Source organism: Copadichromis virginalis, linkage group LG2 (genome assembly GCF_057382275.1).
Source record: "Copadichromis virginalis isolate Kocher_CV1m ecotype Utaka linkage group LG2, C_Virginalis_male_GT1.1, whole genome shotgun sequence".
Lineage (NCBI taxonomy): Eukaryota > Metazoa > Chordata > Actinopteri > Cichliformes > Cichlidae > Copadichromis > Copadichromis virginalis.
This window is the reverse complement of record NC_140619.1, coordinates 10,323,548-10,349,290: the sequence shown is the minus strand read 5'-3', so window position 1 is coordinate 10,349,290 and position 25,743 is coordinate 10,323,548. Positions and strand designations below refer to the sequence as shown.

General features: G+C 42.3%; 3 protein-coding genes across 5 annotated transcripts in view; all 3 read left to right on the top strand.

The window, feature by feature from the left end:
- Positions 1 to 4,374, top strand: part of LOC146717015 (TBC1 domain family member 2A-like) — a 33,155-nt gene extending 28,781 nt beyond the window's left edge. Inside the window, exons 12-17 of the mRNA XM_085435030.1 lie at positions 1,934 to 2,134; positions 2,245 to 2,432; positions 2,520 to 2,640; positions 2,725 to 2,910; positions 3,535 to 3,656; positions 4,173 to 4,374. Of these exons, the coding sequence (XP_085291156.1) occupies positions 1,934 to 2,134; positions 2,245 to 2,432; positions 2,520 to 2,640; positions 2,725 to 2,910; positions 3,535 to 3,656; positions 4,173 to 4,374 (1,020 nt within the window). The remainder of the gene's footprint in view (positions 1 to 1,933; positions 2,135 to 2,244; positions 2,433 to 2,519; positions 2,641 to 2,724; positions 2,911 to 3,534; positions 3,657 to 4,172) is intronic.
- An 11,548-nt stretch (positions 4,375 to 15,922) lies between these two features.
- Positions 15,923 to 22,230, top strand: LOC146717014 (uncharacterized). Of its 3 annotated transcripts, none has more exons than XM_085470922.1 (5): positions 15,923 to 16,068; positions 17,127 to 17,207; positions 17,935 to 18,092; positions 18,512 to 18,569; positions 19,508 to 22,230. In XM_085470922.1, the coding sequence occupies exon 5, from the start codon at positions 20,067 to 20,069 to the stop codon at positions 21,054 to 21,056; it is 990 nt and encodes a 329-aa protein (XP_085327048.1). In that variant the 5' UTR covers positions 15,923 to 16,068; positions 17,127 to 17,207; positions 17,935 to 18,092; positions 18,512 to 18,569; positions 19,508 to 20,066; the 3' UTR covers positions 21,057 to 22,230. The 3 variants fall into 3 exon arrangements, with proteins under 3 accessions (XP_085327048.1, XP_085327057.1, XP_085327038.1); XM_085470931.1 differs by having other exon boundaries at positions 17,127 to 17,214; positions 18,515 to 18,569; XM_085470912.1 differs by having other exon boundaries at positions 17,127 to 17,214.
- Positions 21,351 to 24,797, top strand: LOC146717013 (TBC1 domain family member 2A-like). Its single transcript, XM_085435023.1, has 7 exons — positions 21,351 to 21,389; positions 22,534 to 22,734; positions 22,845 to 23,044; positions 23,130 to 23,250; positions 23,335 to 23,520; positions 24,145 to 24,266; positions 24,596 to 24,797. Exons 1-7 carry the CDS (start codon positions 21,351 to 21,353, stop codon positions 24,795 to 24,797), a joined length of 1,071 nt encoding a protein of 356 aa, XP_085291149.1.
- The last annotated feature ends 946 nt before the right edge of the window (positions 24,798 to 25,743 follow it).

The window sequence follows — 25,743 nt, the reverse complement described above, 5'->3', positions numbered from 1 at the left end:
ATTGGGGGTGATTGCTGGACGTCAGGCACGACAAGAGCAAGTGTATCAACATTAATGGATGAACCAAGAAAATCAGCTGGGAACGTCATGTTAATCTCAATGTATCCCGGGTAAGGTACGGCTTGTCCATTTGCTCCTTCTACTTCCAACAGATCATTCAGTGGTTTGATTGGATGGTCTGAAAGATAGGTGTTATAGAAGGAATAAGGAATGGTAGTAACCTGAGAGCCAGAATCAAGAAGACAGTTGAAATGGTTGCCCTTGATTTGAATTTGTCCTGTGCTTTTGGTCCCCACAAGCCCTTTTGGCAGCAATGGAAATTTTTTGTGGTTTCTGGGACTGTTAGTGCACGCAGCTCCTGTGTGTCCCACCGCAGAAGCTCCTTCTACTTTAAAGATGAAGTATTTCTAGCGTCCCACTCTTGCTGTTTTTTCCTTAATTGGTTCTTTTTCTGTTCAACAAGACTGGAGTTTGCTCTGTTGTTGCAGGTGGAAGAAACATGGCCATCTTCTCCACAGTTAAGACAGTACCATGGCTTGGGTTTGGTATTTGACTGAGGTGAAGAATGACTGGACTTGTTTTGTCATGGCTTAAACTTTGACTCGGTTGGACTTTTTCGGGACAAAAGTTGGGACATTTGCTGTTGGAGGGTTTGGAGTTGTTTTTTCATTTCTTTTAGCTCTTCATTGGCTGTAGAATGCCAACAAGAACAAGTGCTTTGGGATTGGATGTTGGCTTTTTGTTTTGATGAACCGATGTATTTTTTCATAAGTGACTCCTTAGCAATTTGTCTGTCTTCTTCTGTCCGTAACGACAACAATAAGTCAGAGAAAGGTGGTGGGTTGTCCTTTTGCCGTTCTAATTGTAACTTGGTTAGTATAGTGTTATCCCAACACCCACGACAAAACTGCTTCAGCAGATGTTTATTCATGTCAGCAGCTGCAAGTCCTCCTTGCTTTACAACAGTGCTGAGGGTTAGCTGCAATCTTTGGAGGTAAGCGGATGGTCGTTCACCTGGATTTTGAAGAATATTTAAGTATTGAGCATACAATTCTTCACCATCTTGAACTGTTCCAAAAGCGGAGTCAAGTACACTTAGTATGACTGAAGGCAATGTGTTGGGACTTAGACCTTTAACCAAATCAGCAGCAGGTGACAACAGGCTCTCTATAATACGTCTGGCGACGTATAGAGCTGACAAACTGGGGTCGGCAAGCAGTAGATCAATTTGGGAACGCCATGATTCAAAATCTGCTTCACTACTTGGCTTAGGAATCCTTCCTGAAAAAGCACGGAGACGTAGTGAAGTTGTGGTGCCTATGTCTGGGTTTCGGACCACATGCTCAACAACAACCCTTTGTATTTGTGGTGGGTTGAGATCATGGGCTGTGAGTTATACTCTTGGAGTTGGTCCAGTCTGGCTTTGACGCGGTCGTGCCCCTTGCTGGTCAGTGGAAACCTGTCCGGCAGGAGGTGAAGACCTCGTCGATTGTAAGGTAGTGTAAAGATGGATGAATCGGCCGGGTTATTGCACGCTGTCAACTGGTCTGTAGTGTAAAATTTGTCGATATCTGACAAGTACGCCAACCACAGGGACAACAGCAGCCAGAGGAGCAGGGACATGCAGCTGATTGACCCGGAACTTATACAGGGTTCATTCCCGCCACAATAAAGGGACTGGCGGAAGTGGGGTCAGAAGTTACCGTGGTTACATGTCCCCTATTAAAGATTTAGTCTTTATAGTCATAATCAACATTATTTTGTATGTTTAATGCTATTTATTAATTATGTTTTATATTATTTGCCCATCATGTCCTGTTCAGAGCCGACCGACAGTCCAAAACCGGAAAGCAGTTTCCTACAAAGAAACTTTTTCCAGTTTTGATCAAGAGCTACGATGTTCAGTAACTGGCGATCTCGTTTGTCCCTGTAGGAGTGTCTAGAGCACCCCCTGCTGAGCCGCTGGGCTCAGTACCTTGCAGGCAGGTCCAACGATGACTTCATCATCACACCTGAGCTCAAAATTCTGGTGCGTGAAGGCGTCCCTCGGGAGTATCGGCAGAGAGTGTGGCGCTGTTTGGTCCGAGCCAGAACTTTGACAAGCCAAGAGCGCCACCCGCATCGCTATCAGCAGGTACAGCTGTAGAGAGAGAGAGTGCTTTATCCGCACCTGAGCACAGGTGGCTCCTCCTTCTTCCTGTTGGGAATGCTGGCGAGCACTCAGTAATCCTGTTCTGTTTCCAGCTGTGTGAGAAGAGTCGGACAGCTCCTAATCCTGCCTCCAGGCAGGTCCAGCTGGACCTTCACCGAACCCTGACGACCAATCAGCACTTCTCTTCGCCGTCCAGCCCCGCCCTCCAGCAGCTCCGCCGCATCCTTCTGGCCTTCTCCTGGCATAACCCTGCCATTGGCTACTGCCAGGGACTAAACAGGTCAGAACAAAAATATAAATTTTATATCTGAGTTCTTATGTGGACCCGCCTTCCAGGCAGAACCTCACCTTCCATGAATGTCCACAGGTTAGCGGCCCTCGCTCTGCTGGTCCTCCAAAGTGAAGAAGATGCCTTCTGGTGTCTGGTGGCAGTGGTGGAAGCCATCATGCCTCAGGACTACTACACCAAGAATCTGGTGGCCTCTCAGGTCAGCAGACACACTCACCTGCTTGCCTGCTGTGATCTGTTTTAGTGATCAGTGAGGCTGATCTCTGTGAGTCTTTGTGCTCAGGCGGACCAGCGCGTGCTGAAGGACTTCATGGCGGAGAAGCTTCCTCGCCTGGCATCTCACTTTGAGGATCACAACATTGACGTCTCTCTGGTCACCTTCAACTGGTTCCTGGTGGTTTTTGTGGAGAGTCTGCCCAGCGACATCCTGATGCCTCTGTGGGACGCCTTCCTGTATGAGGGTACCAAGGTACCATATACCCGAACACACCATGACAGAAATGCAGACAACACTTGAATGCACCACAGTAGTGTCCATGGAAACAAAAATGATTTTGTTTTGACCTTTAGATGTCTTTATTTACATTTTAGGAGTAATAAGACATTGTTTACTAAGCATGGGGAACTGTCATGTGACATGAAATAGGAGTGGGAAAGCAGATCATTCTAGTAACGACCTCACAGTCTACCACAAGCAGCGTAAATCCAGACGATGAGCGGGACAATGGCTTTGGGCTTGTTTCTGCAATGTGACAAATGCAGCACAGCTTTTACATCGTTTGTCTCAGGAAATAAAATCACAGTTCAGACACAGAAATATATACCACACAGGGATAAATGCTGACAACAGCTTCAGCCACGTAGATCCAACCCAAAAGTTTAATTTAAACTTAAAGCTCAACTACCAAGTAAGTTAATATTATCTGGCAACTGAGGAACCAAGTGGCTTATTGGAAATCGATCAGAGCTGTAATGAGTAAAGGGCCCAACTGCACCACAACTGAAAGAGTAATTTTATGACTCACCTCCTCAAAGTTTCCAATTAATTGTGTGGCGTGAGTGTCCTGTTATGAAATGCGTGTCTGTGCTGCAGGTGATCTTCAGATACACTCTGGCTCTGTTCAAATACAAAGAGGACGACATCCTGAAGATTCACGACAGCGTGGAGATCTACCAGTACCTACGCTTCTTCACAAAGACCGTCTCCAATGCCAGGTACGCACTCGCCTCTACCCGCCTTAATCTACGAGCTGTTACACTCTCAGAAGTGAAGCGGATGTAGCTGTTGAATCTTTGAGCTTCAAACCCTTTTTACTGAAATTTTGTGAGAAGTTTAAATTTGCGAGTGAATGTGAGTATGAATGGTTGTCTGTCCTTGTGTGTTAGCCCTGCGACAGACTGGCGACCTGTCCAGGGTGTACCCCGCCTCTTGCCCTATGACAGCTGGGATAGGCTCCAGCGCCCCCCGCGACCCTGAAAAGGATAAGCGGTAGCGAATGGATGGATGGATGGATGGAAGTTTAAATTTCCCTGATCACAGTAACAACGATTTAAAGATTTTTAAGTATCTGCAGCTCTCGGATACATGTGGTCCAGTCAGTCCAGTATTTCCTGCTCAAACTGCAGTACCTGAAGTATCAAGCAGCATAAAACAGAAACACTCAAGCTGATCAGTTTCCAGTTCCTCTGTGTTGGTGATCGAGTCCTTTCCACCTGCGTGTGTCCATGCAGGAAGCTGACCAGCATCGCCTTCAACGACATGAACCCATTCCCCAGCCGGCTGCTGAGGAACCGGCGAGTGCTCCACCTGGAGCGCCTGCAGGCGGAGCTGCGTGAGCTGGAGGAGCAGCAGAAGGAGTTCATCACCGAGAGCGTCGTACGGAAAGACAAAGAGCTCGACGTCATGGTGAGCGAGGACGACGAGGACCTCTGATCACACGGGACGCTTCAGCTGCTCACTTCGAGACGACGATGAGTTTTCCATGTGTTCAAGAGAATTTCACTAAACCGGCTGTTAACTGGTTTCCTTCACACCAAACACAGGATTGTGTCAGGTTCACCATCTCTACTAACACTACAAGGAAACAGACGCATACAGATTTAACTGCATCACATCTCTGAAACAAGCTTGCAGTAAACAAATGTGTACTGTGTTCACGTGTGTAATAAGTCAGGCTGCAGAAATGTGCAGATGTATTTCAGTGAATTCATTTGGATTAATATGTGATAGCTTATTTATTTCATTGCATCTTTTGCTTTATACCTAAAAATGCGTGACATTTCTAAATGTAGTCACATCCCTATGAAACATGGTTGATTATCAGCTGTAGTCACAGCTGGTGATAAAGTAATTAAAATGTCCAGCTATTCAAAAATAGGGCATTCTGCACAATGAGTACTTTTTGGTACTTGAAGTATATTTTGATTGTGCATTGTGCAGAAATGACAGCATGATAGTCACATGATAAAACTGACTTTTCTTTTTTTTTTTAATTTTACTGGGTGTGCATCTTGTTCAAATGTCTTTTTCAGCATTTGTACATAAATATTCTGTATATAAATATTTGATTTTCATTTATTTTACAGAGTCCTTTATTTTGTTTCACAAATATGACATTCATGTCAAATGACATCTGCAGACTTTATAATGACCAGCAGGGGGCAGTGTATTGCAGTCTATGAGAACATTTACTGAGACCTGTTTCATGCACTAGTTTCATGTCTCATTGAATCCAACATGATGTTGATTTTGTAAATTAAGGTCACATGTTCATCACATCTAATTTCAAAACACTGATCAATTTAAAAAAAAAATGAATTCCATACCAATTACAGGAATAAAATAGGAATAAATAACAAACGAGAAATACATACAAAACAAGAGAAAGGCACACATGAGAGAACAGGTCACATGACAGCACAGCATTATCTACCCACAATTTGAACTAAATAACAGATAGCACAGGCAATGAAAACAAACGGAAATCAGAATAAATTTAAAAACTTTTATTGATGTTAACTTGAAGTGCTGAATTAGCCCTGTTGTCAGTTCAAATCACTTTAAGGTCTTTAGACCTTAAAAAGTAATACACTGCAAGGTAAGCTTGCAGCATCTTACTTTAAGGTCAACTGTGAAACTTTGTGGAAAGCCTGAGACAAGTTGATGAGTCAGTGAAGCGCACTTCCTTCTGATGACGGCTATACTGAGGTGAGTTTTTAAGCATATCCTGAACTTTATTCATTATTAGACTTCTGACACCTGGCAAATAAACTCTCATGCGATATGAGAACATAACAGCAAAAAGCCAGTAGCTGGTACATGAATGGATAAAAATTGGATCCCTCAGGGAGGCGCCACCACTTGATCTTCTCCACCGTCGTGGTTGGTGGTCTTCGTCGTCGTTGGCCAAGGTTGAGTCGGAGATCCATCACAAGTAGCCGATATTGAGGGCCAATATTGGTTGATGGTATGACTTTTACGTTCGTGACTAGGCTGAGATGGGGTCTTCGGACTAGCCAGTAGTCGATTTGGGTGTCTCTGCCGCCGCTGGAGTACGTGATGAGGTGTGCCGGCTTCTTTTTGAAGAAGGTGTTGGTCACGGCAAGATCGTGGGCCTCTGCGTAGTCCAGTACCCGGCAACCCTCGTCGTTTCTGGTCCCAAATCCTTGGCCGCCATGGAATCGGTGATATCCGTCTCTCCCCTTGCCTACATGTCCATTTAGGTCGCCGCCTACCGCCACGTGTTCCTCAGGGCTAATCGTTTGCAGGTGGTCGTCGAGGGCGCGCCAGAATTCTGTCTTCTCCTCGTCGGGGCAGTTGGTCTGTGGTGCATAGCAGGAGATAATCCGTAGGACGGTCGGGTCGGCGTCGATCTTCACTGACATGATGCGATCCGATATGCGGGTAACTTCGACCACGTTGTGCCGGAGCTTTATTATTAGACTTCTGACACCTGGCAAATAAACTCTCACGCGATATGAGAACATAACAGCAAAAAGCCAGTAGCTGGTACATGAATGGATAAAAATTGGATCCCTCTTAGATTGAATTGGTTGCCCTCTTATATTACGTTGTTTTGAACCTAACCGCATCCACTGAATTAATGCAGTTTTCAGGACAGTAAAAACAGAGAACTCTGATATACACAATTTCTGATTGCTGATAGTGTTTCTTAATGCAAAATGGGCTTCCATTTAAAATGCAATTGCTTTATGTTCGATCTTTAGCGAAGAAGGGTCATTTTTGATTCTGTGGACAAGGGATGCAAATGGAATGTGAAGGCAACAGGTAGTAGGGTGAATTAGGGTTTCGTGTGGTCTTCAGTGCATGAATTTTATTGCCACTTTATTTCAACTTTTTATTAATGTACTCAAAAGAAAAACAAGAACCACAAAGGAGATTCTTGTGATTCTTGTTTGTGCTATCTGTTTGTGAAAGAAAGCACATTTTACCACATCATACTGTGTTTGCTGCCATTTATTTTACTCGTCCTGCCTGAGTGTCTGGGCTGCGTTTGTCTGTGCACCTTTGTTCTGGCCTTCTGCTGATGGGTTTCACATGCTGGGCTTTCCCTCTTGGTCCACACCCAGCAGCCTGCTGCTGACCACACACAGCCTACAAACTGATCCATCCATGCATCCATCCATGCATGCATGGCCTGGTTATTGTTGAGTTATCACCTCCAGCTCCTTGCTCATAACCAGGTAGATACTGGGCTGGGCCTGATCTCTGAGCTCAATAACAATGACAAAAATGCCAAACACTTTACTCTTCATGGTAAAAAATGTTTATAATACAGTAAAAACTGGATGTAGCCAAAATCAGTGTTTCATATACAGTGTAAGTGAACAACATTGCTACACTGCTGGTGTTTGATTGATAGAGGCTTTCTTTATAAGAACTATGATATCATTTCTTTTGCTGATTAACAGTTTTTATATAATTTTTATATCATATATAGCTTTCAAGAAGCCAAAGATCACTGGACGAAAAGACTACAGACCTGTGGCTCTGACATCTGGTCAGGAAGTCTTTTGAGCGCCTGGTTCTCTCCTATCTTAAGACCCTCACGGCCCCCCTCCTGGACCCCCTGCAGTTTGCATACAGAGCCAACAGGTCTGTAGACGATGCCATCAACATGGCCCTACACTTTGTCCTGCAGAATCTATGCTAGGATCCTGTTTGTGGACTTCAGCTCTACCTTCAACACCATCCTTTCAGACCTTCTTCAAGGATTGCTTTCCCAGATGAATGTGCCTGATCCCATCTGCCGGTGGATCACTGACTTCCTGACGGACAGGAAGCAACCAGTGAGGCTGGGGAAGAATGTCTTGGACTCTCGGACCATCAGCACGAGCTCCCCTCAGGGCTGTGTTCTTTCTTCTATGCCCTTCTCCCTGTACACCAACTGCCGCACCTCCAACCACCAGTCTGTCAAATTAATTAAGCTTGCAGATGACACCACCATTATTGGACTCCTCTCAGACGGGGATAAGTCTGCCTACAGGATGGAGGCTGAACATCTGGTGTCCTGATGCAGCCGCAACAACCAGGTGCTGAATAAGTGTTATTTTCATTTACCACTGGCCCAAGTACATTTTTATTGGCTTGTGAACAAAGCTGTAGTTTTTGTATTTTTAAATATTAACGCAATTTAATTGAGACATTATTTATATTATTTCACTTTCAATGTGAAAAATGCTGTAAAAACGTTGAAAATAATGGTCACCCCTGTTCGCTGCAATGTAAAATAGTACAACTGCTGTCAGCCTTCATTAAGTTGCATCATTTAAACATTTGCATATTTTTATTCAACTTCTGCAGGATGCTTTGATGAAAGACTCCCTTTTCCCAAGTAGAGGCTTTACTAGAGGTCACAGGAACAGCGCTGCTGTTTTGGATGCGGAAAAATGTTGTCTTTCACTCTACCTGAGCTCAGTGTCTCAGTAAGGGCTCCGCCTCATTGTAGCTGACGCTGAAATGTTTGTGTGGGTTGCCATGACAACACCAGAAGTGCATCTGAGATCGTGTCCAAATTCATGGGCTGCATCCTCCTGAGGACTCGGTGTTCTGACAAAACGTCTTACTTTGGCAAAACGTCCTACCGTAAGTAGTTCATGCGTTCTCGGCGGCTCTAGTGACCCTCGAACTCTCGGCTAGCTATCGAGGTGGTGGATAACATACGTCTCCCCCACAAGAGCACGAACCTACAACTTTTCTACTACTGGTTTTACAAGGCGTACACGGTAAAAACATTATGCTGTTATTTGTTAAGCACTTGTGCACCTTGTGAAAAGAAATAAGTGGCTGAGATGGATGTCATATGTGCTATTGATATTATTTTACTCGTTTCTAGTTTTCACGGTGCTCCATGATTGTGAGAGGAATAAAAAAGAATTGTGGACATCAGTACGAAGCATGGATTCTTTTGACCAGAGTAGATACACTGGTCCCTTGAATATACTAATCTTTTTGAGGTGGGTGACTGTTCCTGTGTATTTACAGAAACAATGGTTGTGATAACCTCAGCTGTTTCAGAGGGTGACTGTTCGTTGCTTTGCGCACTTTTAAATCTGTATACAATGGTTTGTTCCCTTTTTGTGTTCTGAGGTTTAAACAAAGATGTACTAGATGTATTATACCGGTCCCTCGAATCTACAAATCTTTTAGATGTGGATGACTGTTCATTTTCATCTGTGTTTACAGAAACACTGGGTGTTGGAACCTCAGTAGTTTCTTTTTGGCTGACAGACTCTGGAGCTGTACAAGAGGAATAAAGAGTTGCAATGCTTTTGTGAACCTGACCTGGGAAGGGAGAGAAATATATTTTTGTTTTGTTTTTGTTTGTCTTCTTGGTTTTTTTTTTTGGTTTTTTTTATTCATATTTTGGATGGACAGAAACGTTAACAAATATACAACTGGAATAATCATACTGTCAGTTCTCTGTCCGTTTCTTAACAACAACCAACAAATAAGGACTAACAGTAACTAAGACAAACAGACAAACAAACAAACAAACAAACAAAAAAACAAACAAAAAAAAAACAAACAAAAAAACCCAGGAGAAACAAAATGATATACCGCCTCCTGGGAAACATCAGCAAAAACAAAAGTAATGGGAGCAAAACACCCAGGTGCCTAAAAACAAAACATAACCTTGACCACTGATGACATTAAGACAATTTCTTCCCTCTACTGACTTTCAAAGTAAAAAAGAAAAAAAAGAAAAAAAAAGACAACAACAAAAATACCAATGACACATGAACCCCCCCCCCCCCCCCCCCCCCAAAAGAACATTTATCATAATATCTAGGAGACATTGTCGATGTACACCAAAAAAGGACCCCAGACCTGCTCAAAAATGTCTTCTCTCCCCTTAATTCTGTACATAACCCGTTCATATGATGCCATCTTAGACATTTGTTCAGTCCATTCCCTGAGAGAACAGGGGCTGGATGACTTCCAGTGCCTAAGTATTATCCTGCATCCAGTTATGAAAGCCAGACGCATCCACAATCTCTGTTTTTTTGAAAGGATAATTTGTCTTCTTGTTTTATTTGATTCCTTGTGGGATTTGGATCCAACAAGTAAAGTATGCATATTATGCACACACACAAACACACATGCAGCTATTACCATTTCTTGTATTCTTGAATAAAGACATTGATCTGACACATTTAAAATGCAGCCAATTGTTTTTATTGTTATATTATTAAGAAAAAAGAAAAGGTGGGGGTGGGGGGATGTAAAGAAGAGCTTAAAGGAAAGGGCTAGAGGAGAGAAAACCCCAACAATTAGCAGGGCATTTTTTTACTTGGACAAATTGTTAATAAAGTTTCCATATCTGTAACAATGATGACAGTATAATTGTTTATAAACAATTATATTGACAATTATATGTGTCCAGTATGTTGGCTCATTTTCTTTTACTTTTTGCATTTGAAAATAAAAGTTGGGCTGATTTTGACACCATTACAAGAAGTGTTGTTAATGATTCTTTTTGAATTAAAATCAGGTTACCACAAATTGTTTTTGAATTTAATTTCATTTGAAATGTTTGTCAGTGGGTAAACAATTCGTAATGCAAAGTCAGAAACATCGAGTTATTCTTGTACTGCATGCTTGCAATAAATAAGTTGTCCTAACAGTCAGTCAAAGGAGCTTGGAAAGAAAAGCGTCTGGACTTCTTTCAGTTGAAGTGACTGATATATATATTTTTTGTCTGTTTGTTTTGTTGGTTTTTGTTTTTTGCCCTTTATTACCATTCCTCTTCCCTGCTGTTTTTCTTTCCCTCTTTCTTTCTCCCCTTTCTTTCCCCCAGTCATGTCTGTCCTATGTGTAGCAAGTGAAAATAAAATAAACAATAAAAACAAAGGTGAATCAAATAGACCAATACGGCAAGGCCGGGATGGTCCATTTGGTAAAGTAAATCCGTTAGTTATATTTAACATAATGTTAAATGGCAACATTCTGTTTACAATGTTACCATTTTACATTGTGTTAAATGGTAACATTCTTTTTACAATGTTACCATTTTACATTGTGTTAAATGGTAACATTCTGTTTACAATGTTACCATTTTACATTATGTTAAATGGTAACATTATGTTTACAATGTTACCATTTACATTATGTTAAATGGTAACATTATATTTATGATGTTACCATTTTACATTATGTTAAATTGTCAGTAGGCCTGGTACCGGAACCGGTACTGGACCCCCTTTTACTTTCAGCCATCAGAAGAGGGTACACTGTGGTCATAACAATACTCAGACTGTAGCATTTAAAGGTCCCAAAGTGTACCAGGAAAATATCCCCCGCACGATTACACCAGCAGCCTGAATTGTGAATGTGAGGGAGGATGGATCCATGCTTTCATGTTGTTCACTCCAGGCTGATATAAAAATGATATAACTAATACTACTTCTACTAATAATGACAATAACAACAAAATAATAATAATAATGTCAAAAATACCAGTAATAATAATAACAATAACAACATAAACAACAACATTACTACTAATAATAATAAAGATAAACAAATGTATTAAAAAATTAATAATGATAATAATAATAATAAAACTGATCATAACAGTAACAATATCAATCATAACAACAACAGTACTAACAACAATAATAACAATAACAATGAAGGTGTTGCTGCAGATCTGAGTCCCGACTCTGCTGCCTTTCTAGTGCGGCAAAGAAAGTAAGAAATAGAAAAAGAAAAACACAAATAAACTGAGTGTGAGGGTTTTTCTACAAGTTACACTGAATATTTGCACAGACATGCTGACTGTTTGCTGGGAGACGTCACCTGTCTTTTATAGAATAGCAGGTAAGCTGTTCTCTGCCGCTGCTCACACACAGACTCACACGTGGTCTGGCAGACCAACTCGTCATCGTACGTGAGCCGGCTGTCTGTGACGTCGTCTCTTCCGCTCATCTGGTGAACGCCGTCACAGACTTAATGTCCTGAGAGGAGAAGGCGCACTTATTAACGTCTCATAAACTTTCAAAGCTGACCTGCATTCAGCACATGTGTCTGAAAGCACCCACTCACCGCTGTAAGCTGAGGAGCCCAAACGACTGATCACGCTGACCAACAAATAGCGAGCAGTTTACTGGGAGAGGGCAGCGGCACCACCCGTTAGCTTAGAAATGGGCTCCATCCATACTTGAAATGAACGGTGTGCCTTTTCCCTTACCTCTTCAGTAAAGGCTGTGTCCTGGCTGATCACCAGCTGCTGTGTCAGAACAATGGGGCTGTTCTTCTTCTCCACGGTGAACGATGGAGTGAACGTAAACCACTTCAGCTGGAGGATCAGCACACTGAAAGAGATGAGACAAAGAGGAGAGGCTCAAAGGAAGACGCAAGGAGGACATGACATGAACAAAACTGACACCGACTGAACTGTGGTGGTTTGAGGCCTTTGGGGACCGATTTGAGGTTACTCACTTTGGCAGGTTCAAGAACAACAGCTCCTCTTTGATCTTCTTAGCTCCGCACTGGCATTCGTAGTCCAACAGGCCGCCCTGCAGCAGGGAGCAGGAGGAACAGGTGCATTAGAGTTAAACTCTTTTACAGATGAATTCACATATTCGTGGGAGCAAGCCTGTTCACAGAATAGAGTCTAAACGAGCTCTTACTTTCAGACTCCAGCCCCGCCCTTCAGCAGCATCCTGCTGGCTGGCACAACCTTGCCATTGGCTGCTGCCAGGGACTCAACAGGTTAGAACAAAAATATAAATATTATATCTGAGTTCTTATGTGGACCCGCCTTCCAGACACAACGTCACCTTCCATGAATGTCCACAGGTTAGCGGCCCTCGCTCTGCTGGTCCTCCAAAGTAAGAAAAAATGAGAAAAAATAAGGAGCAGACCAAGCAAAAGAGGGTATTTAAAGAGACAGTGCTCTTAAGGTTCATTTTTGGCGAGTTTTATTATCTAAATGTCATTGTGTCACTTTCTTATGAGGCTTCAGTGAACTGAAAAAGCTTCTGGGATGAGAAGCGAAACGTCTTCAAAAAAGTTAAAGAAGTCCGGTTGCTTTTTTCCCCCAAGCTCCTTAGAGTTCTCTGAAAATGGTCAGGTAGAAGGACTGGACTGAAAATGAGTAAAAAAGCAGCCAAAGCCCAAGGAAGTTGAAAGATTGGAAACTATTGCTGAGGTCATGTCAGTGTAAAAAGTTACCTACAAGTCTGGCACCTTGGAAGCAAAACATAAAGAAATAAGGTGTAAGGCCAAATGTTTGGTCCTGCAGCCAACCGGACCATGAAATATAGAGCACAGGTGAACAAAGTGAGGCAGCAGTTTGCTGATTTCCACCTTGTGCCTTTCATGTTGATCAGCTTAGTAGTTTGCCAGCTTTCTAGCTGTTAAAGACTTTTGGCGAGAGGTTATTCATATTTGAACTCTAATTGAACCCCTCTTTTTTACTGTTTTTTTGTTTGTTTGTTTTTGGGGTTTTTTGTTGTCTTAGATGGCCTGACTCAGCAGGTGGGGGCAGTTTCTGAGTTCACCTTCGTTCAAACAGTGCAGAAATGGTTTCGCTATGCTCCAGACCGGATGGGTGGTGCAGGACGCCCGATATCCAGCCCCGTCATGGAGTAAACTAAAAACAGTAAATAATACATTTAACAAACAAGCAAGCTCTAAATTCAAGCGGAGAGACTGCAGACGTAGCCGCACCATTCCAGGGATTTTTGGTTAGCATGAGGGGTCTAGCCAGGACCCTTACTGGATACTGGGTGGGAATCGAACGTGCGACTCCAAAGATGTGTAGTATTACCACTACACTATCCAGCTGCGCTACACTATCCAACAAAAAAAGTTTTTAGAAAATTTGATAAAGTCTGATGCTTAATATTGTAGGGATATTAATATCCCTACAATATTAATACGGATTAATAACACAGAGAAGTCATACTTCTGTTATGACAGAATTAATTGGGTAAATTATATTTACAATTGTAACATTGTAAACTTAATGTTATGATTTTACATTATATTAAATTGTAACATGATGTAAAATCGTAACATTGTAAACTTAACGTTACAATTTTACATTATGTTGCAATTTAACATAATGTGAAATTGTAACATTGTAAACATAATGTTACAATTGGAACATCAGTCCATCTATCCATGCATCTTCATCCCTTTATCCGAGGCCGGGTCGCGGGGGCAGCAGCCTAAGCAAAGAGGCCCAGACCCAACACGCTGTGTACTCACCTTTGCTAAGTACATGTGAGATCTTGAATAAAAAAAACAAAACAAAACACACTTTTCTTTTCTGTTTTATTGAAAGCACTTTACAGAAAGTGTAATTGTTTGTAATGAAGAAAGAAGTAGGTAGGTTTGCATGTGTAATTAGTGTGTTATTGCAGAAGAAGCTTAATGTGTAGTTTGGAAAAACGATGAGAAAAAAAGATGGTTGAAGAAGAAAAGATAAATGTCCTTTTTTTTAAGTATTCCCTTGGCCGGTCGTTTGGCTTATGACATGTGGCGGGGACTCTGTTACAGAACTCCGCCAGTTCGAACCCGCCACGGCCCTGCGCGGAGGGCGGGGAAACGCACTCGCATTTCCTTTTTTGCTTTTTCCTGCTTGAGCCAAGTCCTCCGCCCGCTCTTCATCTCTCTCATTACCCCTTATTACCTTACACTCATGCCTTTGCCTTTCACCACTTCAAAACGAAGCCTACTTCAATATTACCTTCATACGCTCTCTTTGCTTTTGGCTTTCCTCATGCTGTGTACTCACCTTTGCTAAGTACATGTGAACAGATCTTGAATAAAAAAAACAAAACAAAACACACTTTTCTTTTCTGTTTTATTGAAAGCACTTTACAGAAAGTGTAATTGTTTGTAATGAAGAAAGAAGTAGGTAGGTTTCCATGTGTAATTAGTGTGTGATAATGCTGCAGAAGAAGCTTAATGTGTACTTTGGAAAAACAATGGGGGAAAAAGCTGGCTGAAGAAGAAAAGATAAATGTCCTTTTTTTTCAAGCCTTCTCTGGCCAGCCGTTTCAGTGCCACGGCCCTTGCTTGGGGGGCGGGAAGACGTGCACTGGCGTTTCCTTTTTGCTTTTTCCTGCTCTCGCCAAGTCCTCCGCCCGCTCTACATCTCTCTTATTAGCTTTTATTACCCGAAAATCACAATCAAGAGATGTTGAATAAAAAAAAGAAAAGAAAAGAAAAGCTACTTTTGTTTTGTGTTTTATTGAAAGCACTTTACAGAAAGTGTAATTGTTTGTAATGAAGAAAGAAGTAGGTAGGTTTGCATGTGTAATTAGTGTGTTATTGCAGAAGAAGCTTAATGTGTAGTTTGCAAAAACAATGGGAAAAAAAGGTGGCCGAAGAAGAAAAGATAAATGTCCTTTTTTTTAAGTATTCCCTCGGCCGGTCGTTTGGCTTATGACATGTGGCGAGGACTCTGCTACAGAACTCCGCCAGTTCGAACCCCCCACGAACTCACTGCCACGGCCCTGCGTGGGGGGCGGGGAAACGCACTCGCATTTCCTTTTTGCCTTTTCCTGCTCGAGCCAAGTCCTCGCCCGCTCTTCATCTCTCTCATTACCCCTTATTACCTTACACTCATGCCTTGCCTTTCACCACTTCAAAACGAAGCCTACTTCAATATTACCTTCGTCTTTGCTTTTGGCTTTCCTCATGCTGTGTACTCACCTTTGCTAAGTACATGTGAACAGATCTTGAATAAAAAAACAAAACAAAACACACTTTTCTTTTCTGTTTTATTGAAAGCACTTTACAGAAAGTGTAATTGTTTATGATGAAGAAAGAAGTAGGTAGGTTTCCATGTGTAATTAGTGTGTGATAATGCTGCAGAAGAAGCTTAATGTGTACTTTGGAAAAACGATGAGAAAAAAAGCTGGCTGAAGAAGAAATGATAAATGTCCTTTTTTTTCAAGCCTTCTCTCAGCCGGCAGTTTCAGTGCCACGGCCCTTGCTTGGGGGGTGGGGAGACGTGCCCCCCAAGGAGACCTGCTAGATTGTTCAGAAGGTTGTTCTCATCCATCCAGATGGAGGATCACTAACAGGAGCGTGGAAGACTCCAGAATCCACTCTGGCTGGAATCCGGTGGATATGCAGTGTGTACAGGTACAGGACCATTTAAACGGACAGCATTTATAGAATGACTATTAAAAGTCAGCGAGTGTCAGTAATGTTAATGTGGTTATGTTAGTAATACACCGAGTGCTAATATAAGAGCTTTAAGATGCATTTGTAGATATTATTACGTGTTTTACCGTCTTTATGGTGCTAGCTTAAAGTTACGGTGTAAACGTTAGCTTATATTGGAGGAAAGCTGTTACTGGTTAAACGATGTTAGCACAGAAATATTAGCTTCTGTCATGACTGATGAAGTTACTAGTTAATAAAGTTTTCAGTAAAGTGATTAATCGCAGCCACAGGTTGACAGCAAATATCTCGATTAGCTTCAGTGCATCTGTAATAAATATGTGCAAGTTTCAGTGCTTCGTTTAAACTGTATGATACTTATACTGACCCAGGGTCAGTGTAAAATACAATCCTAGCTGTGTGAACAAAGCCACTGTAAATTTAATCCTGCATGACAAACCTCAGGATGCAGATTATTATTACTCTTTCCTGCTGGCACACCTGAGAGTCAGCTAGAAACTTATAGTGACGTGGACATCATGCAAAGACTGCCAGACTCTGTAATACTGCAAATGATCAGTGACTCAGGTTAACACTAAACTTCAAACGGTACCTCTGTGTGCTGAACATCTAGGATTGAGTCAGGCTGCATTGACTGTGGGACTTTAATGTGTTAAAAGCAGGTTGAAGACGGCTCAGAAACATTTGAAGATTAAAATTTAGCATTATGGCTGCTGGTGGTTTGTAATATCTACTCAGCTGTATTTTTGTTACTAATTTATGTTTGTTGTTGTTTAACACAGATTTCAGAAGAGCAAATATGCTTAATAGTTTAACTAGATTTCATTTGTCAGTGTTTGACTGCTGAGTCACCGGAAGAACTCATTTCATTCATTCTCCATATGATGTTAATTTACAGAAATGTTTCACAGGAACTGATTTCTCCCAAAGGTTGAACTAGTGTGTTTCCATAGATTACCTCTGTATGAATGTACTTCTTAAATGAAGGCAAGTGTTTGTCCTTTTTTGTTCCTCAGGTACAGTACGTGATATCAAGGGCAGGTGGTCAACACTGGGGACAAGAAGCAGACATACTTCCAAGAGGGAGCTGCAGTGAGGTCAGAGGTCAGAATCTGAAACAGCTCAGGTTTATATTTTAGAGGTTATAAAAAATCAAAATGTATTTATAAAGAAACCTTTAAATAATAGTCATAATTATGATTATTATAAGAAATATCAAACATTTAAGTGGATTTTCTGTTACACATATTGTGTTAGCCCTGCGATAAACTGGCAGCCTGTCTTTGTCCTGTATCAGCTGGGATAGGCTTCATCCTCCCGCAACCTTGAATTGGATACATTTTATTCCAATTATGTAATCTGATCATTTACAAACTCAAGGTATCTAATCAAAATGTAAGTAATAATTATAAAATGGGAAAGCAGAAATAAGTGTGACATAAATGTAAATGTGTGAGCTGACATAGAGCTACATGCAGTCTGAAAAACCTTTGTTGTCAAGTTTGCAGGTATATCAGCACGAGACATTCTTACATAGAAGAGACATTAAAGTCTCTAACTCAGTGAAGCATTATTGGTCCCGTCTGTTTGGATAAATATAGTAAGTTGATGTATGTCCATTTATTGACACATTTTCTTAAGTGCTTATCCAGTTCAGGATCACAGTGGAGCTGCAGCTGGATATGTTCACTAAATAAACCTTACAAAAGTTAACAATAAACCTGCATCCATGTACGTTGTTGTCCACAGGATGAGAAAATCAAACTGGAACACTGTGGAACATGTTAATAAATGTTTGTGTGTTTATGCCTGTGTCTTTCACAGGAGGCGCTGGAAGGTTTCCCTAATAGTTCCTGGTGAATCAAAGCAGAACCATAAAGGTTGCTGGACTGCATGATGGCCTTACCCCTGAGCAGTCATCCTGTTAAAGGATGAACCAGTTAGAAGCTGTTTTCAAAGTAGCTGAGCAGATTTCATCTCAAGTAAGCGATTAACTGTTTGTTCATCTGTTCCGCCACTTAAAGAGCATTTAAGGACGTCTTTTGAGTGTCCAGTTGAATTAATTCTACTGGCTCTCATGGTCATTTGTTATTATAGTCATATTTTTCATCCAGCTATTTAGTAAATTCTATCTATTTCGTAATATCCGTCAGCTATAAAATGTAATATAAATATAAAAATATCTAAATATCTCCTGCCCTTTATGTTTTAATGATGTAAGTCTGTTATCGTGTTACATTAGCATTCCTCACATATCAATGAGATGCGGTACAGTACAATCCTACTGACACAGCAGAGGGATAACGACAGCTATTCAACATCGTTACACGACACATTCGAGCTGCATGACGCAGACAAAGTGACTAAATCATCTTTTTGTGGTTTATTGTCTTCAAACCAGCAGACAAAGCCGATGGCAGAAGATGTCAGAGAAGAACTTCAGGCCGTGGACTGAAAAGGTATTTTTTTCTTGTTATCAAAAGACATTTGGAGTGGCAGCTTCTACAACTGGTTGTGCTAAAGTAAAGCTTACAGTCTAAGAAATCACAGTGTTGATATTCAGCACAAAGAGAAAAGCTCACTTGTTTGAATTTATTTACAATCATAGTTTTATAAATTCTGACTGTAAACAGCTTTTACAGCTTTGATATTGTTTGACACTCGATATCAGGTGATAGGGTTTAATTTAAAGGTTTCTGTGTCCCAATGAGCCATTTACACTGATCAGTGTCAGTTTAACTGTAACACATTCATTATTTAGATTCAACAAAGAAATAACTGAATGTAAAAAATGGCAGCCCTCAGGCAGGTTTATAGAGATACATGCATGCATTATGAAATTTATGTATCCCAGATAATTGTTATTCATCTAGTCATGGCAGACCTACCTCTTCCTCCCAAGTTAACTGCAACCCAAAATAACTAGTGGGGCTATTTACACACTCACAACCAGTGTGGGGTAAAAAGAGCCACCAAAAAACTGTCAGCCACAGATGTGCTAGAAGAGTTAGAAGCTCTACTTATGGAGAAACTTTCTAAGTCTAACAGGGGACAGGAACTCCTGCCCAAGTAACATGATATAAGCCCACATACAGCCCAGCCATAAAGTGAACCAAGTTAAAGACAGCATGGGACCAAATGCATGTAACCAGCCTGCACCCACCTGACATTTCTTCCTCCTGAATTAAATGAATGAAGGGATGAAAGTTAAATGACTACAAACCTAAAGCCACTAGTTCCCACACTGGAGCTCCCTGACACTGTGTGTTAACTGTATTTAGCTTGTATCAACAGTTGTAACAGGCTAAGCCACCTGAGACACTGCATTGAATTTGTTCCTGTCTTACTGGTTTCAGCTGACTGGTTTCAACTCAGATATTCTGCTTTTTCCTTTCAGTAGATCAAAGCAGCTCGTGCTCCTTCTGCTTCCAATTTAGAAGAAGAAGAAGAAGGCGAAGGCTTCAGCGAAGTGGCGTTCATGGTCTCAGTGAACAGTCACGGTCACACACTGCATGTGGTTTTAAAAGCAACATGTCTGTTCACCACAACAATGGAGATGTGTAATATTAGTGCAGCTATGGTTTGTTCTTGAACATCAGTTCTGTTTTCTACTTTGATCACTCAGACCAAAAAAGTGTTGTTTTCAGATTCTTTCTTTTAAATCTATAAAGCACCTGTTCATTTTTTTTATTACAATTAGTTTCACATAAATGTTAGTGTTTCCTTTTATGATCTTTTAATGCTTACACTACACTGTACATGAAATCAAACCTAATAATGAGGCAGATAACATTCCTGTTACGATCCAGACTAGTGGTCTTACTGGGGCCGGTGAACAGGACTGTAAGCTTGCCATTGTGCCAGTTAAAGTAAAATCAAAGAGAGGTCAAAGAATAGTGGAAACGTATGCCTTTCTGGACCAAGGGAGTTCAGCATCCTTTTGTACAGCGGGTCTTATGGACAAGCTGAATATTGCTGGGAGGAGGACAAAGATTCTCCTGCGCACCATGGGACAGGAGAAAGTGGTGGACAGTTTCATTGTACCTGAACTTGAAGTTGCTGGATTGGACAGTGACATGTACTGTGATATGCCTAACCTCTTCACTCAGCATAAAATGCCTGTAGATATTGGTAACATCCCAAATCAACAGGACCTGGTTGACTGGCCACATTTGAAGCATGTTCATTTGCCAGAAATTAAGGCCAATGTTGAGCTTTTGATTGGCATGAATATGCCCAGAGCTCTAGAACCTTTGGAGGTCATCCGGAGTGTAGGTGATGGACCCTTTGCCATTAGGACTGTGCTCGGCTGGACTGTGAATGGGCCACTTAATCGAGAATGCTGTGGAAGGCCAGGATGTTTGGCAACAGTTACCGCCAACAGAGTTTCTGCTGTCACACTGGACAAGCTATGGAAACAGCAGTTCAAGATGGATTTTCCTGAGAGCAGCAATGATGAACAGATGGGGCTGTCAAAGGAAGACTTGAAGTTCCTGGAATTGGCCAGCAAGATGGTGACTTTGGGGGATTGGCACTACAGCATTGCCCTGCCACTAAAAGACCGAGACATAAGAATGCCTGACAACTGTGCAATTGAGCAACGAGCCTTAGGTTTGAAGAAAAGGTTCATCAGAGATAAAGACTTTCATAAAGACTACACTGCCTTCATGACAGATCTTATATCTAGAGGATATGCAAAGAGAGTCCCAGTCACAGAATTAGAGCGCCAGAAATGGGGAAGGATTAAACGTAACTTTGTTCCTGGAGATGTGGTCCTTATAGTGGATGATTCTGCACCTCGTGGTTCTTGGCTCATTGGGAGAGTCACCGGAGCTGCACCAGATGAAAGGGGGCTTGTGCGTCAGGTCTGGATTAAGACCCCAACCAGCCATGTGTGCAGACCCATCACAAAGATATGCCTTCTTCAGGAGGCCTCTGACCCATGACTATGACATTTTTGACACAGTGTGACATAACTAACTTTGAATTGACTTTAATGTTATGAGATGTACATCAGACTGACTATATTTAGGCTAAGTGCTGGTAACCTCTGGCCTATGACTGACTGACCATGTGCAGACAGAAGAAAAGAAGAGAAGACATGAGAAAATAACTTTGGTGGACTTTTGAGTATGTTATGTTGTCTCACTGGGTGTCTGTGATATGATGAAGTGTGTGTTGTGAGTTATGGTGTTGGATGTGTAATTATTACTGTAAAAATGTAATAATTAGGGGCCGGAATGTTGTGGATAGGCGTAGCTTTGGGTCACGTGGTGTCAGTAATAGTGATTGCTATATCACCTGTTCACGGCCCGAGGGAAATTTTGTGAATGAGTGGGTGATGGGGGAAGTCGACTTTTGCTGACCGCTCAAGCGTCCCAAGGCGTTCCCAGGCCAGCCGAGAGATATAATCTCTCCAGCGTGTCCTGGGTCTGCCCCGGGGCCTGCTCCCGGTGGGACATGCCTGGAACACCTCACCCAGGAGGCGCCCAGGGGGCATCCTTGTCAGATGCCCGAACCACCTCAGCTGGCTCCTTTCGATGTGGAGCAGCAGCTGCTCTACTCTGAGCCCCTCCCGGACGGCCGAACTTCTCACCCTATCTCTAAGGGAGAGGCCAGCCACCCTTCGGAGGAAGCTCATTTCTGCCGCTTGTATACGCGATCTCGTTCTTTCGGTCACTACCCACAGCTCGTGGCCATAGGTGAGGGTAGGGATTGTAACATTGTAAACATAATACAATTTTACATTATGTTACTGTCAGAGTCGGACGGTGCCCCGACCGGTCGACCTGTGTGTGTGTGTTTTTTTGTTCTCCTCTCTCGCTCCGCTTTTTCTCCGCTGCGATTGTTACCTCCGACCCGTAAGTGCTGCCACTCTGAGCTGCCTAATAAGCCTGGACGCGATCGAGACGGAGAGACGGAAGGGGACACTTCACTGATTCTAGGGAGTTTTGTGGACACACGAGGGGAGACGGGGAGAGGAGCACTGAAGGGACTTGCACTGTGGATAACTGTGGATTGATTTTGGCTTCACTGTAAATAAAGACACTGTTCAACTTAAACGAGAAGTCCGCGTCTAGGTTCGCTAACTCACCACCCTTAACAGCTACAATTTAACATCATGTAAAATTGTAACATCATGTTTACAATGTTACAATTTGTAAATTGTAACATTGTAAACATAATGTTACAATTTTATATGATGTTAAACTGTAACATAATGTAAAATTGTAACATTATGTTTACAATGTTACAATTTGTAAATTGTAACATTGTAAACATAATGTTACAATTTTATATGATGTTAAACTGTAACATAATGTAAAATTGTAACATTATGTTTACAATGTTACAATTTTACATTATAATGCTTAACAGATAATGGTTATCCTCTTTTTATATCATACATCATTGTCTCTGTAGGAGGGTCTGGAGCACCCCCTGCTGAGCCGCTGGGCTCAGTACCTTGCAGGCAGGTCCGACGATGACTTCATCATCTCACCTGAGCTCAAAATTCTGGTGCGTGAAGGCGTCCCTCGGGAGTATCGGCAGAGAGTGTGGCGCTGTTTGGTCCGAGCCAGAACTTTGACAAGCCAAGAGTGCCACATGCAACGCTATCAGCAGGTACAGCTGTAGAGAGAGAGAGTGCTTTATCCGCACCTGAGCACAGGTGGCTCCTCCTTCTTCCTGTTGGGAATGCTGGCGAGCACTCAGTAATCCTGTTCTGTTTCCAGCTGTGTGAGAAGAGTCGGACAGCTCCTAATCCTGCCTCCAGGCAGGTCCAGCTGGACCTTCACCGAACCCTGACGACCAATCAGCATTCTCCTCGCCGTCCAGCCCCGCCCTCCAGCCCTGCCCTCCAGCAGCTCCGCCGCATCCTTCTGGCCTTCTCCGGGCATAACCCTGCCATTGGCTACTGCCAGGTACTCAACAGGTCAGAACAGATATAAATTTTATATCTGAGTTCTTATGTGGACCCGCCTTCCAGGCAGAACCTCACCTTCCATGAATGTCCACAGGTTAGCGGCCCTCGCTCTGCTGGTCCTCCAAAGTGACGAAGACGCCTTCTGGTGTCTGGTGGTAGTGGTGGAAGCCATCATGCCTCAGGACTACTACACCAAGAATCTGGTGGCCTCTCAGGTCAGCAGACACACTCACCTGCTTGCCTGCTGTGATCTGTTTTAGTGATCAGTGAGGCTGATCTCTGTGAGTCTTTGTGCTCAGGCGGACCAGCGCGTGCTGAAGGACTTCATGGCGGAGAAGCTTCCTCGCCTGGCATCTCACTTTGAGGATCACAACATTGACGTCTCTCTGGTCACCTTCAACTGGTTCCTGGTGGTTTTTGTGGAGAGTCTGCCCAGCGACATCCTGATGCCTCTGTGGGACGCCTTCCTGTATGAGGGTACCAAGGTACCATACACCCGAACACACCATGACAGAAATGCAGACAACACTTGAATGCACCACAGTAGTGTCCATGGAAACAAAAATGATTTTGTTTTGACCTTTAGATGTCTTTATTTACATTTTAGGAGTAATAAGACATTGTTTACTAAGCATGGGGAACTGTCATGTGACATGAAATAGGAGTGGGAAAGCAGATCATTCTAGTAACGACCTCACAGTCTACCACAAGCAGCGTAAATCCAGACGATGAGCGGGACAATGGCTTTGGGCTTGTTTCTGCAATGTGACAAATGCAGCACAGCTTTTACATCGTTTGTCTCAGGAAATAAAATCACAGTTCAGACACAGAAATATATACCACACAGGGATAAATGCTGACAACAGCTTCAGCCACGTAGATCCAACCCAAAAGTTTAATTTAAACTTAAAGCTCAACTACCAAGTAAGTTAATATTATCTGGCAACTGAGGAACCAAGTGGCTTATTGGAAATCGATCAGAGCTGTAATGAGTAAAGGGCCCAACTGCACCACAACTGAAAGAGTAATTTTATGACTCACCTCCTCAAAGTTTCCAATTAATTGTGTGGCGTGAGTGTCCTGTTATGAAATGCGTGTCTGTGCTGCAGGTGATCTTCAGATACACTCTGGCTCTGTTCAAATACAAAGAGGACGACATCCTGAAGATTCACGACAGCGTGGAGATCTACCAGTACCTACGCTTCTTCACAAAGACCGTCTCCAATGCCAGGTACGCACTCGCCTCCACCCGCCTTAATCTACGAGCTGTTACACTCTCAGAAGTGTAGCGGATGTAGCTGTTGAATCTTTGAGCTTCAAACCCTTTTTACTGAAATTTTGTGAGAAGTTTAAATTTCCCTGATCACAGTAACAACGATTTAAAGATTTTTAAGTATCTGCAGCTCTCGGATACATGTGGTCCAGTCAGTCCAGTATTTCCTGCTCAAACTGCAGTACCTGAAGTATCAAGCAGCATAAAACAGAAACACTCAAGCTGATCAGTTTCCAGTTCCTCTGTGTTGGTGATCGAGTCCTTTCCACCTGCGTGTGTCCATGCAGGAAGCTGACCAGCATCGCCTTCAACGACATGAACCCATTCCCCAGCCGGCTGCTGAGGAACCGGCGAGTGCTCCACCTGGAGCGCCTGCAGGCGGAGCTGCGTGAGCTGGAGGAGCAGCACAAGGAGTTCATCACCGAGAGCGTCGTACGGAAAGACAAAGAGCTCGACGTCATGGTGAGCGAGGACGACGAGGACCTCTGATCACACGGGACGCTTCAGCTGCTCACTTCGAGACGACGATGAGTTTTCCATGAGTTCAACAGAATTTTACTAAACCGGCTGTTAACTGGTTTCCTTCACACCAAACACAGGATTGTGTCAGGTTCACCATCTCTACTAACACTACAAGGAAACAGACGCATACAGATTTAACTGCATCACATCTCTGAAACAAGCTTGCAGTAAACAAATGTGTACTGTGTTCACGTGTGTAATAAGTCAGGCTGCAGAAATGTGCAGATGTATTTCAGTGAATTCATTTGGATTAATATGTGATAGCTTATTTATTTCATTGTATCTTTTGCTTTATACCTAAAAATGCGTGACATTTCTAAATGTAGTCACATCCCTATGAAACATGGTTGATTATCAGCTGTAGTCACAGCTGGTGATAAAGTAATTAAATGTCCAGCTATTCAAAAATAGGGCATTCTGCACAATGAGTACTTTTTGGTACTTGAAGTATATTTTGATGCTGATGCTTCAGGGCATTGTGCTGCATTGTCGAAGCTCTCTGGGCTTCCGGTTAGAACGACCTCACCTGTGTTTTATTTTGATCTGGTGTAAAGTGCATTGTGCAGAAATGACAGCATGATAGTCACATGATAAAACTGACTTTTCTTTTTTTTTTTAAATTTTACTGGGTGTGCATCTTGTTCAAATGTCTTTTTCAGCATTTGTACATAAATATTCTGTATATAAATATTTGATTTTCATTTATTTTACAGAGTCCTTTATTTTGTTTCACAAATATGACATTCATGTCAAATGACATCTGCAGACTTTATAATGACCAGCAGGGGGCAGTGTATTGCAGTCTATGAGAACATTTACTGAGACCTGTTTCATGCACTAGTTTCATGTCTCATTGAATCCAACATGATGTTGATTTTGTAAATTAAGGTCACATCTTCATCACATCTAATTT